General features: G+C 45.6%; 1 protein-coding gene across 3 annotated transcripts in view; it reads left to right on the top strand.

Annotated features, from left to right (window-relative positions):
* PAPLN (papilin, proteoglycan like sulfated glycoprotein) overlaps positions 1 to 13,228 on the top strand; it is a 487,850-nt gene that overhangs the window by 212,260 nt on the left and 262,362 nt on the right. For all 3 annotated transcript variants that reach the window (XM_085627249.1, XM_085627251.1, XM_085627250.1), the window contains exon 3: positions 12,425 to 12,543. In XM_085627249.1, coding sequence (XP_085483375.1) covers positions 12,425 to 12,543 — 119 coding nt within the window. The remainder of the gene's footprint in view (positions 1 to 12,424; positions 12,544 to 13,228) is intronic.

Genomic DNA, 13,228 nt, shown 5'->3' with positions numbered 1-13,228 from the left:
GCTTCTGTGTATACATCTCTTTTGCCATAGCAATGTGCAACAGACCATTGTCATAACACGCCCCACATTCATTGGTAGGCAAAGGGCACAGCCAAGCTGGGATGTTTGGAGCAGTCAAGCTGGCCACACTGGTGCAGATGTGTTCAGCATCCTTGCCAGTGCTACATAGTCCAGTCCTTCATCTTCACGTGATTAGGAGAAGGAGGCGGGCTTTTGATGCGGGAGAGTAGAGTAAAGTAACCGGTGCATGTGGGCACATGCACGCTAGGAAGTCTGGCATACTTCCGGGGTAGCTGCTTACTCTGCAGACTTGCTCTTGTTGGGTAGTAAGGGCAGGTAGCACAGACAAATCCAACATAGAACATTTTGCGCATCTTGGCATCACTTTTATGACTCAAACCCAGTGCAAAAGAACCAGAATTTGATTAATTTTACCCGTCAATTGCGATTTGCCAGTGTAATGGGATTGCCACAATTACGCAAATAGTGGAAGGGGCAGGTTTGTGGGTGTTTCTGGGTGGTTCAGCCTGCATAAATTGGTGAACACCCACCAAACAGTACATTCAAACTCACTGGCTTGTGAGTATTCACAGATCTCTTGTAGAATGTTTCCCACCCTGGAAAGTAACCCCTGAACCCCAGTGCTTGATTCATGAAATGTACAGGTGTAGGGGCCCAAAGTTTTTCTAAGGAGCCTTCCTCCGAAAGACAAAATTCCAGGCTGCCAAATACCTAGGGTGTCTAGTCTTGACTCCACCTCATGCCTCCTTCTCCACCACCCTACACATCTTGTCTCTTTTCCTCATTCTTACTGTTTCTTTTTCATCCTTGCTTCCTTTCTTTGTCACTGTTTTAATATCTTTCTCTTCCTTCATTTTCTGCCTGTCCCCTTTTGCTCCGGGTCAGAGTCTGATGATAAAAAATAAGTGTTGATTTCCAACAATTAGTGCCAGTGCCACCACCAGCTACCACCAGCACAACTAAAACTATGCCTGACTCTCAGATTGATAGCCATGTGTGTCTACTTGCAGTGCCTAATTTGAGGCTGTGGTTTCCGGTGTTCGGCACCGGAACTTAATTATCAACACTTGCATTTATGACAGTCTGCCACATGGTGGAGCTATTTGTCTAATTTTGAGACGAGCACAACAGTTGTTTATGAAACCTTAAAAATGGCTAATACTTGCCATCCAAGTATTCTTATAGCTTTGGGGGCCTGGAATAGTCTGAATTGTAACACTTGGAGGAGTGTGATGCCTACCTGTTGAGTGGGTACTGGCATTGGCAGTGCTGGCAGTGGCAACGAGTGGTGTAAGCCGCAGTGGTCTCCTGGTCTGGGGCGTGGCTCTTATTATTTTACAAACTAAGCACTGGCTCCAACCCAGGCTTTCAGGAGCTTTTCCTGGTGTTCGGACCGGAGCAGAGGCAACGCCTTGTCAGTGTTCACCACAGCGGTCCATGAAGCTGGCAGGCGTGGCTGCGTGGAGTTATTGGTTGCGGTGGTGTACTCGTGTTAAACACACCGTTACTTGAACCTGCAACCACAGAAAGGGATTGTCTTTCTCTAAGTTTCTTTAACGTTGTGTTTTAAGCCTCAAGGCCATGGGAATGACAAAGAAGAAACCAGGCTTTGAAAGCAGCTCTGGGCCCATGGGCAAACACTGGCTTCCGCCCCCTCCTGTACACATCCTGGTGGACCCCTCGTGCCTGAGGGGATATACGTGGGCGAGGAGCAGCGCGTGGGTCTCCCAGGAGTCTCCTGTTTTGTTTCCTGACAGCTTGACCCCTGACCCGACCTGTAGCAGGTAAGAGGGGGCAGGTGGGGACTGTGAACAGTGACTTAATCCCATTTCCTGTTCCCAGAAGCAGCTCCAGGGCAGGGGCTGAGTAATTTAAACCCGGGTAATTGATGTCAGGGGTTCAGAGCGCGGCCCTCATTACTGCTCCCTGACCACAGACCTTTTGTGTCTCTTCTGTTTTCATCTTTCTTACACACAAGGGCACGTGGAGGGCAGCCAATGAAAGAACAAAACAAAGAGAAACTCACTCCAAGCTGAGTGTACTGCTGCTCTGAACAACAGAAAGGATTATGCAGCAGACACCGCAAGCTGAATAAATAGACTCTTGGTGTTTAATATTCTGACGTTTTATGTCAAATTTAGTGGAATTCCTTTTAATTCGGATTTCTTATGAGACAAAAGTAGCAAAGCATCGTTGGTGGGAAGCGGGGGCAACCGTTGTGAAGGGGGGAGGGAGGAGGGGAGGGAGTGGCAGGTGTGGGGGGCGGAGTGTTTGTTCCGCACCTTCCAGTCTTCTTGTTAAGGAACTTTTATCAAATAAAAACAGAATATTCACTTCTTTTTATTCAAGTAACCTTAACACCCTTGCACTTGATCAAGTAACCTTAACATAGGGTGATCAGAATTGTAAAGCCAAAAACCAGGACATTTCCCAAAACAGAAGAAGGACTACAATTTTACTTCAACCCAGCGCCAAGAATGACAGTGCTCCTTCGCAGAGAATTACAGAAGAGGCAGTAAGAAGTGAACATACCATTTTTAGAGCCAGTAGCATGCCTGTTAATTAAATTATTTTCTTATAACAGCTGCTAACTATCCTTGCTTTGCAAAACATAAAAAGATACCTCCCACTATTTTTAGCCGACCCTCTGTAAAACCGGGACATGCGCTTAATTTCATGAAATGTGCCGGGACAGCTGGCGAAAAACCGGGACCGTCCATGCAAATCTGGGACGCCTGGTCACCCTACCTTAACACCCTTGCACGTTCCCAATAAGACTCAAGCATTGGTAAATCCAACCGGTCTGGCTGGTGTGGTTTGAAGACCTTTTGGCTTTACCAACTCTTGGTTCGTTGTGAAATAGTTTTGTGGTAAAGTTTTACAAACGCAACAGAAAGAGGGGTACGTATGGGCGGCCATCTTTGGTTTTAAAGCTTATTCAAAGATGGCTGTTCGTGCGCCTTCATACCTGGGCATCTTGGCGCCATCGTTCAATGCTTTTAAAGCCCATTCATAGATGGCACATAGTTCATGCAGGTTTTATGATGCTGAGATGGACTGGCAGTAGTTTCTGGGAAGCTGCCTGTCCCTTGAAAAGTAAAAAAAAAAAGGGTAAAATGTATAAAAAACTTTATTTAAAGAGGATGCATTGACCACAATACAATGGCATTTCTTGTGAGTGATGTCACTGTGCTTCAGTAGAATGTTGTCAGTCATACAGTAGAGAAATAGCAAAGGTGGACTGACCATTGGCCAATTGTCCCTTGTTGTATGCTGAAGTGGGAGGAACAAAAACGTGAATGACACAACAGCAGACCAATGGATGAAGTGAGCTGCTGAAAGTCCCTGTAAGTAAGAATATCATAAATAAAATAGTTACTAAAATCAACAGGTCTTGTATAATATTAAATCTAAAAATATTATTCTGAGACACTATTGGCTTTGAATTACTGCACCCTGAAGGTATAGTTTAAATACACAAGAATGACTAAAAAAGATTTTAAAAGATGGGAAGAAAAAAAACAGAGGCAAATTACAGTATTAGCCCAATAATCCTGGCACTGAAGTGTATTTCTTTTATATCGTCTCAGAATAATATTTTCTTTGCATTAGCTTGTCTTATGGCGCTTACAATCTTAATGTTGTAATTTCTAACTGGCTAGTTTGCCACGTGTAGCTTGCTACTCACCGAAAAGCGCTTCAACGCCTCATCATGGGGAGGGGATGTGGTCCGTCGGCTAGACTGCCAACTTTGGTGCTGGAAACCAGGGTTCAAGCCTCGGGGTCGCGTCCACATCCTGTGATTCTGGGCAAATCACTTAATCTCCCCGTGCCTGAATGTGTAATGTAAATACGGTGCTCGTGTACAGCGCTCCAATACCTTCGGGTCGCGCTATATAAAAGATGCAAAAAATAAAATAAATCAGGGGTAGTAAGAGCTTTATGAATACAATTACAATAACAACTTACTGAATGAACGGCCACAACACTGTGTCATTTCTTTACATTAATACCCTCTTTATTGAGAATGAAAAGTTTTAGTTCAGCACTAAATGCATATAAAAGCTATTGGGTTCACGTTTAGAGTGTGTGTTCTTATAATGATTGTTATACACGTTCCACCTTAAATATTTTAAGAAATGATGATATATTCGAATTTGTGGTGTTTGGTGTGAAGTTTATAATGACAGTTTCCTCACTTTGTTAAAAAGATAGTTTTGATTTCTTTGCTTGAATTATTCTTTTACATTTATTTATCTTCTGGAGAGGGAGGTCATTGGCAGAAAGCAGCTATTTTCTTATGTTTCACTAATGTTGTACTTTACTATTTGTATGTTTTTGTTTGCTAATTTTAGTAGAAAGTGGTTGCTAATTTACAATCAGTATTTCATAACCTGCTGCAGTCTAGAATTTGTAATAAAAAGAGTGTTTAAAAATGTCTAGATGCATGGAATCAGGGTCATGACAGGTTAGGTTTTTGCTTTCTATTGACATTTCAAACTACAGAACAATGCAAACTTAAGTGTTAACTAAATGTATCCTTGATGTTTTTATTTTTTTAATCCATTTGTTTGTGTAGATGTGGTGCCATTGTCTAACTGTGTTTCTGTTATATAAAAATCAAGTGTAAACAACATAACAACAGATATAAGTAGTAATCAAGTAGTTGTAGGGTACTCACGTGGGATGTGTACAGTCGATTGTACATCATTATTGTTTTTTTAGTTTTTTTATTGTTAATTTAATGCACATGCTTTGATGTGTAATGAAATATTTCTGGTACATGAATCTACAGAAAAGGAAAGAAAAAACACACCACTATTCTTGCAATCAAGAGTGGTAATCAAACATTAATGCTCATCCTTAACACAATTGGATCACAAATAATATATGTTCAAAAACATCAGCTTCAAACAAAGAATAAAAGCCCCAGGTAGCCAATGAAGGGCCACCAATAAATGGCCAGCATCCCATCAGACTCCTCATGCATCCCTTCCTCCCACTCGATCTTACAATACTTGTTCAAGAGTCGCTGACTTGGACATCTCTGCCAAACACACCTCCAGTTGCAACCACCGCATTCAAATGTCCATCTGACCTAGACACAATGCTGTGCCTGCTGAAAGTAGAACTGATGTGCAGCGTTTTAGCTAATGGTATTGAGAGCTTACCATGTGGCTGCGTCGCTTGAATGCTTTTGGACTTCATTTTATAATGTACTATGGGACTCTTTCATCAATACTTTGATTTAGGCAGATTTGCCAAGCTACACCTGCCTGCACAATAGGAAAACGAATGAAATGAACTAGAAAGCATACATGACATTGATGGGTTATATTTGCCAAACATGCAGACATGTAAGTGAACACAGATAGATCAAAACTGACAATTTGAGACTGAAAAAGTACCGGGTTCTCACCTCCAGCCCGAGTCCCCTTTGCAGATAAATATTACTGGTAAAACAATAAAGTAATGAAAACCGAGTACATCTTCTACTCTTAAAATACTGTCGCCCACCTGGGACCGGACTTGATATAACGTTTGCACCTTTAGAAACTCACCATGTCAAGAACTTGGTTCTTTCTGGTTACCAAAACCAAAAACATGAACAATATGTTAATATCTACAATAATGGAAAAATTGTACTACAGTCCTCTGGTGTCAATCTTTACATTTAGTCCACCATTTCTACCGACCTCAAAAAACATATAACACTCAATCCCACACAGAGTCCCTCTACTTTGTTCCCCTTTCAACTTTATACTCACTAAATGCCCCTTCCTCCCTATACTCCCACCCCCCTCTCTGTGGCTCCATGAGCCCCCTGTTTCCTGCCACGCCATCTCCCTCCTCCCTTACGCCATCTGATACTCTCACCAACCTTCCTTCCCTCTTCCCTTTTGCTCCCTTAAACCAATCCTCCAGCTCGGTCACCCACCTGACGCTAACCAGCCAGAGGGGTCGCTGATTACTACCCCTACCCTCCTCTGCCTCTACGCCTTCACCTTCACTGTCTTCTCCTTTTGTGAACATTTTTAGGTCTCGCCTGACCCAGCGCATGCGCTGTTCTGGCAAGACTTTTAGTGAGGGCTCAAAAAATGCTACCATGGCCAGCCTAGAGCTACAGTGCATGTGCGTGGGCGCGCGCGCGCTTAGGAGCAGAGGCACCATATTGCAAACCTCGTCATGCTCATTAACCGCCCGAGATCACTTTCACTTTCGCCCGCGATCACTTTCGCGGCGCCCCTTTGATGTTCTCGTTCAAAGAACATCAAACATCAAAGAACATGTTGTTGTGTTAATGCTTTGCTGTGCCCGTTTGACTTACAATGTGCTTTCTCTTTCCACAAACTCAATGTTTGTGTTCCTTTATTTTGAAATGCTTTTAGTATTACTGTTTTGTGACTTGACTTAAGGAACATTAAGGAAATGTTACTGTGAAACTGGACAACATTCACAGTGTTTATATCTGATCGCGGAGGCTGCTTCATGTCCGTTGCACCATTCAGGGAGTCCTTTCGCTGGTGCTTTCATGAGGACATGATGAGGAAGCTGGAAACTTTTGGCACATTCTCTTTAAAAGCACAGCATGTTGGCGACTGATTAATCGATTAGACCTATGTAGCGCTTTAGATCTCAAAGCGCTATGGTGGGTGCAGCAGTTACAACTCATGAAATATGGGGTGCAACTCACAAGGAGGGGGCAGGTTTGAGTGCACATTGGCTGCAATCGAACTCTTAAGATGATGGGCTGTGTGTATCCATTATCAGCACTCAGTCTTTGCAAAGTGATCTTGTTTGTTTTGTTGTTCTGTTAATGCTTTGCTGCGCCCGTTTGACTTACAACGTGCTCTCTCTTTCCACAAACTCGATGTTTGTGTTCCTTTATTTTGAGATGCTTTTAGTATTACTGTCACACACACAACCACAACCACACACACAACCACACACACAACCACAACCACACACACAACCACAGGCACAACCACACACACAACCACAACCACACACACAACCACACACACAACCACACACACAACCACACACACACACACAACCACACCCACAACACACACACAACCACAACACACAACCACACACACACAACCACACACACAACCCCACACACAACCCCACACACAACCACACACACAACCACACACACAACCACAACCACACACACAACCACACACACAACCACACAACCACACCCACAACCACACACACAACCACACACACACACACACACACACAACGACACACAACGACACACAACGACACATCCACACAAACACACACACACACAACCACACACACAGCCACACACACAACCACACACACAACCATACACACAACCACCCACACAACCACACAACCACACACACAACCACACACACAACCACACACACAACCACACATACAACCACACACAACCACACACACAACCACACACACACATAACCACACACACACACACACACACAACCACAACCACACACACAACCACACACACACAACCACACACAACCACACATCCACACACACACCCACAACCGCACCCACAACTACACCCACAACTGCACCCACACACACAACCACACCCACACACACACACCCCCACACACACAACCACACACACAACCACACACACACACACCCACACACACAACCACACACACACAACCACACACACACAACCACACACACACAACCACACACACAACCACACCAAGTATTGGCATAGCCAATAGGTCTCGCCTTTGGGACCTTATAAGTGTTTAGCCACACAGCAGTTGATGTGGTTGCACCAAGGATATTGTGCTGCATAACTAAATACTTAGAAGGTCCCAAAAGCGAGACCTATTTGCTATGCCAATGCTTGTTTATTCTGTTCCCCAAGCTCACTGCCCATCCCACCTCAGTATCACCATGAGAAACTGCCCCTCCCACTTCCCCTTCAGCCCCATGCCTGCCCTTAGGGGCTGCAGAGAGTGTGTCTCCAACTAGACGGTATGAGTGGTCCAATGTCATTATCCCAACCTTTTCTTCTCACTACTCCCCTCGCACTGTAATGCCATCTCTCCTGGCCTGCTCATAGACACTCATTCGGCAAGTACACCCTACCCCTCCACGCCTTGTCCCTTTTCATCACTTTCTACCTTTGAGGATCACAACATACTCAGCCCTTCTCACCCCAAACCCTACCATCTGACCTGTATCCAAATTCCAACACCCTATCGTCTAACCACTCACCACATCACAGCCTCGCTTCGATTCTACCTCGCGTACGAGAGCTATTGGCTTTGACAATAATAAGTAGCTATGCTTTAGAGCAGCGCCGAAGCTGTGCCGCAGGGCTAAAAATAATTTGATAAAGATCTATGACACTGCCAGCGCTAATGCACTGTTTTTTATAAAAGGAAAAGCTCACTAGTGCTGGGCATGTCATAGTGATTTTTTTTATTATTATTTTTAGCGTGCACTCTTCCTACCCTCTTGCTTGCCCTAGCCCCCTCCTGCATCCTTCTCTAGCCCTGCCCTACCTAGTCCGCGTCGCCTCATCTCCCAACTCACTCCCCAATTTTTCGGAATAAACAGGAACAAACAGGGTAGTAGAGTGTTGGGGGATGAGGCAACATGGGGGAGGGAGGGTGGGAGAGAAGAATGTGGGTGGGGGAGAAGACAGGCTAAGAGAGTGCAGGGTAGCACATAGACAACGGACAGTGGGCAGCAAGGCCTGGGTAAAGCACACGGACAATGAAGGGTAGGCAGGAGGGTGGCTGGGTAGAGCACACAGACAATGAAGGGTAGGGAGGAGGGTGGCTGGGTAGAGCACACAGACAATGAAGGGTAGGGAGGAGGGTGGCTGGGTAGAGCACACAGACAATAAAGGGTAGGCAGGAGGGTGGCTGGGTAGAGCTCACAGACAATGAAGGGTAGGGAGGAGGGTGGCTGGGTAAAGCACACGGACAATGAAGGGTATGCAGGAGGGTGGCTGGGTAGAGCACACAGACAATGAAGGGTAGGCAGGAGGGTGGCTGGGTAGAGCACACAGACAATGAAGGGTAGGGAGGAGGGTGGCTGGGTAGAGCACACAGACAATGAAGGGTGGGCAGGAGGGTGGCTGGGTAGAGCACACGGACAATGAAGGGTAGGCAGGAGGGTGGCTGGGTAGAGCTCACGGACAATGAAGGGTAGGGAGGAGGGTGGCTGGTTAGAGCACACAGACAGTGAAGGGTAGGCAGGAGGATGGCTGGGTAGAGCATACAGACAATGAAGGGTAGGCAGTAGGGTGGCTGGGTAGAGCACACAGACAATGAAGGGTAGGCAGGAGGGTGGCTGGGTAAAGCACACAGACAATGTAGGGTAGGCAGGAGGGTGGCTGGGTAGAGCACACAGACAATGAAGGGTGGGCAGGAGGGTGGCTGGGTAGAGCACACAGACAATGAAGGGTGGGCAGGAGGGTGGCTGGGTAGAGCACACGGACAATGAAGGGTGGGCAGGAGGGTGGCTGGGTAGAGCACACAGACAATGAAGGGTGGGGAGGAGGGTGGCTGGGCAGAGCTCACGGATAATGAAGGGTAGGCAGGAGGGTGGCTGGGTAAAGCACACAGACAATGAAGGGTGGGCAGGAGGGTGGCTGGGTAGAGCACACGGACAATGAAGGGTGGGCAGGAGGGTGGCTGGGTAGAGCACACGGACAATGAAGGGTGGGCAGGAGGGTGGCTGGGTAGAGCACACAGACAATGAAGGGTGGGGAGGAGGGTGGCTGGGTAGAGCTCACGGATAATGAAGGGTAGGCAGGAGGGTGGCTGGGTAAAGCACACAGACAATGAAGGGTAGTCAGGAGGGTGGCTGGGTAGAGCACACGCACAATGAAGGGTGGGCAGGAGGGTGGCTGGGTAGAGCACACAGACACTGAAGGGTGGGCAGGAGGGTGGCTGGGTAGAGCACACGCACAATGAAGGGTGGGCAGGAGGGTGGCTGGGTAGAGCACACAGACACTGAAGGGTGGGCAGGAGGGTGGCTGGGTAGAGCTCACGGATAATGAAGGGTAGTCAGGAAGGTGGCTGGGTAGACCACATGGACAACAGAGGGTAGGAGGGAGGGACGGGAAATCACATGGAAAACAGAGGGTGGGTGAGGGTTGAAGAAGCCCACAGACACCCATAATCCATAAATTCACAAAATCCAAACCCCTTCCCCCAGTCGATTGTGTCCGACTGTGTGTCATTAAGACTGAGGTTTCGTCCAGTTTCTCCACTGATGCCAATCACCCGCAGTAGCACCAGGGGGACTGAACTTCTCCTTCTTACCCCTTCCCGGACCTGCTGCTGACCTTCTCTGTCTGGAATACTTCACTTGGCAGACATCATCCCACAACTGATGACTTCTGCTAAATGTCTGGGATTTCTTCTCTACTTCAGCCTCAATCTTAACAGTCACACCCAAGCCGTGGCCAAATCTGCCGGGTTGCAAATGCACACATGTAATAATCTCCAGCATCTTCTATCTCTCCAGGATCTGCAGCTGGTGGTGGAGGCCCTGGCGGATTCTTGCCTAGACTATGGGTCTACACTCCTCACTGGCTACCATGAAACAGACGAGCCCCCCACACAGCAGCGCTCCATGACTCTGACAGGTTCCTAGGTGTTCCTCGCCAACACAAACGCAATGGGCACACATCCGCCTGCTCCTGTCTTTCTCACATAGCTCCCAGTCAAGGCCCGCTGCTCCATGAGACCTGCCGGTCTTACCTTCAAAGCCTTGATCACCAGACTCCAAAATACCTTGCCCAGAAAACATTACTTTTCTGGTGGCTCTTGCTTTCTCCACAGCAAAGACAAAAGATCTCTCTCCAATTCTTACTTCAGGGAAAGTCCACACTACGCTGATCCTTTTTTGACAATTACCCAAGAGTATGAAATGCCCTCCCTCTCTGCATTTAAAATGCCCCAATCTTTCAAAACTTTAAATCCCTCCTGAGCAACCTGCTACTTGAAAAACACTTACCCATGCCTGTCTAAATCACCTTGTAGCTGAACCCTTTGTGCTTTAATTAGATCACCCCTGCTTTATTCATTTTATCCATCAATTATCCTCACGATGAATTCCTGCTTCTGTGATATCCAGCACTCCCATTTGGTTAGCCCTATTTCAATTACTGGGTTCTCTTCTACCCATAAACACTCACTTGTATGACCAAAGGAGCCTTATGTAGAATCCCACGATGCTGTTATTGCATGTTTGTTCCTGTGGAGTTTGCACTTGTTCTTTCATTGTTGGCAATCCAGTTGTTTGTTCCTCATAAGCCTTACTTTCATGATCAAGGGCGCCTTCTGCAAATTGCTGCCTTAATTGTTTACGCGTTTACTCTTGTGATTTTCCACTTGTACCTTAACTATTGGTAATCCAGGTTTTATCCCTCTGCGCACCTATTTATCTCATCCCTCCTTGCATGTTGCTGACCCTGTTTACCACTTGTATTGTTATCCCTGCTCACCTTAGACATGCTTCAAACTGTTAAATGATAATTTTCTAGCACAGCTCACTTGTTAAAGTGCCTTTACAGACTAAATGTATCTGCCTTTGTACAGTGATCCTGTGTAAAACTCAAACATTGTAAACAATTCAATGTACCGTTTCCCACCTACACACTTCTGTACTAAAACCCTCTGTAAATCTCTAAATAATATATATGCTTTGTTATGTTCTCCAGCCAAGACTTGTGGCCTGATTCGCAGAGGTAAACTTACGCTTTCATGAGGCCGTCCTATCTTTTTATGTGCGGAGTTATTCGCCCGACTGCAGAGTCTCCGTAGTCGTAAACTTACTATTAAATAATAGTTTGGGAATACCAAAAAAGAGTAAACTTACACAAAATTGTAAGTTTACCTTTGTAAATCAGGTCCCATGTTTATTTCTGCATGGGTTTTCACCCCCACCTTTTGTACAGCGCTTTGAAACCCTTCTGGATGAAGTTTGCGCTACATATACCAAAAAACAAAAAAATAAGCGTATAAATGAACACGCCTTCTGCATGAAGGACCAAACCTATTAACTCGCCTTGTCCTGCCTACGCCCCTTCCATCGCCCTCCTCCATTTCTACATCCTCCTCTTCCTCACTATACAGCACTCCTTTGATTTGTAGCTAGGTTTCCACCACTTAATCCTTATATACCCAGACAAAAATATAAATTTGAGAATCCAGTAAAAGCGTTGTATCAGTTTGATCACAGTATTTATGATTTGGGTCTTTCTATTGACCTGAAACTGTGAGTGGGTGGTTTGTGCCAACCACTGCCCATCCAGCTCAGACTCTACCACCATTTAGTATCCTGTTTGTGATATATTTACCCATGTCTGCCATGGCTACTTTAATATGTGAATTATTTCTTACAGGCTCGGAAGTCAAAGAGGCAGAGCAATGACTTCTGGGGCAGCTGGGGAGAATGGGGCGAGTGCAGTCGGACATGTGGCGGAGGAGTGAGTTTTAGACACCGTCAGTGTTACTCGCGCAGGTAGGTCAATTTCCTTTCCTTGCTGATGTTTTTCAAGCAATGTACATTCAGAAGACTTATGTGACTCAAACCAAATTAGGTCTTTGTTAAAATCTTCATAGGTTTTCATTCTGGTCCTATCCTGTCATTATTATGAGTACCGTGTGTAATGAGTTCTGCAGTCTCGGACCATCTGTTTCATAGTGGAAGCATATGTCCATAAGCGTGAGTCCATTGTTCCCCCTCTACTCATAACCCTACCCCATAATCTGCAACACTAGAGCAGTATTTGAGATGAGCAGTGTATGGGAATTCACAGAATGCTGTAATTGGTGAAGCCAGTCAATGCCTCACTCCACCATATTGTAAGTTCCTCCTTTCTTAGGTCCTTTAAGAAGTTCAAATGTTCCTCAGCCCAGAAAGGACTAGCTGTGCACTTGTGGCTTATTTTTAAGCACATAGGAACCAGGTGATGTGTGTTCAAAACCTGTCTTCCTCAACAGATTGCATGACCCTGGGTGTGTGAAGCTCAATTGACTTTTAATGGTTTTCACATTTTTATTAATTTGGAATTCTGGAATTAAAAAAAATCTACTGAGGCTTATGTAATGAAGCATGTAGATTAATGAAGAACCCAAACTGAGAAACCACATTGGAGGAAACCAAATCATGGAAAACCAATTTAAAGGAACAAGCATTTTAAGGA

This window comes from Triturus cristatus, chromosome 9 (assembly GCF_964204655.1).
Source record: "Triturus cristatus chromosome 9, aTriCri1.1, whole genome shotgun sequence".
Classification (NCBI taxonomy): domain Eukaryota; kingdom Metazoa; phylum Chordata; class Amphibia; order Caudata; family Salamandridae; genus Triturus; species Triturus cristatus.
This window is presented reverse-complemented; position numbering and strand designations above follow the sequence as displayed.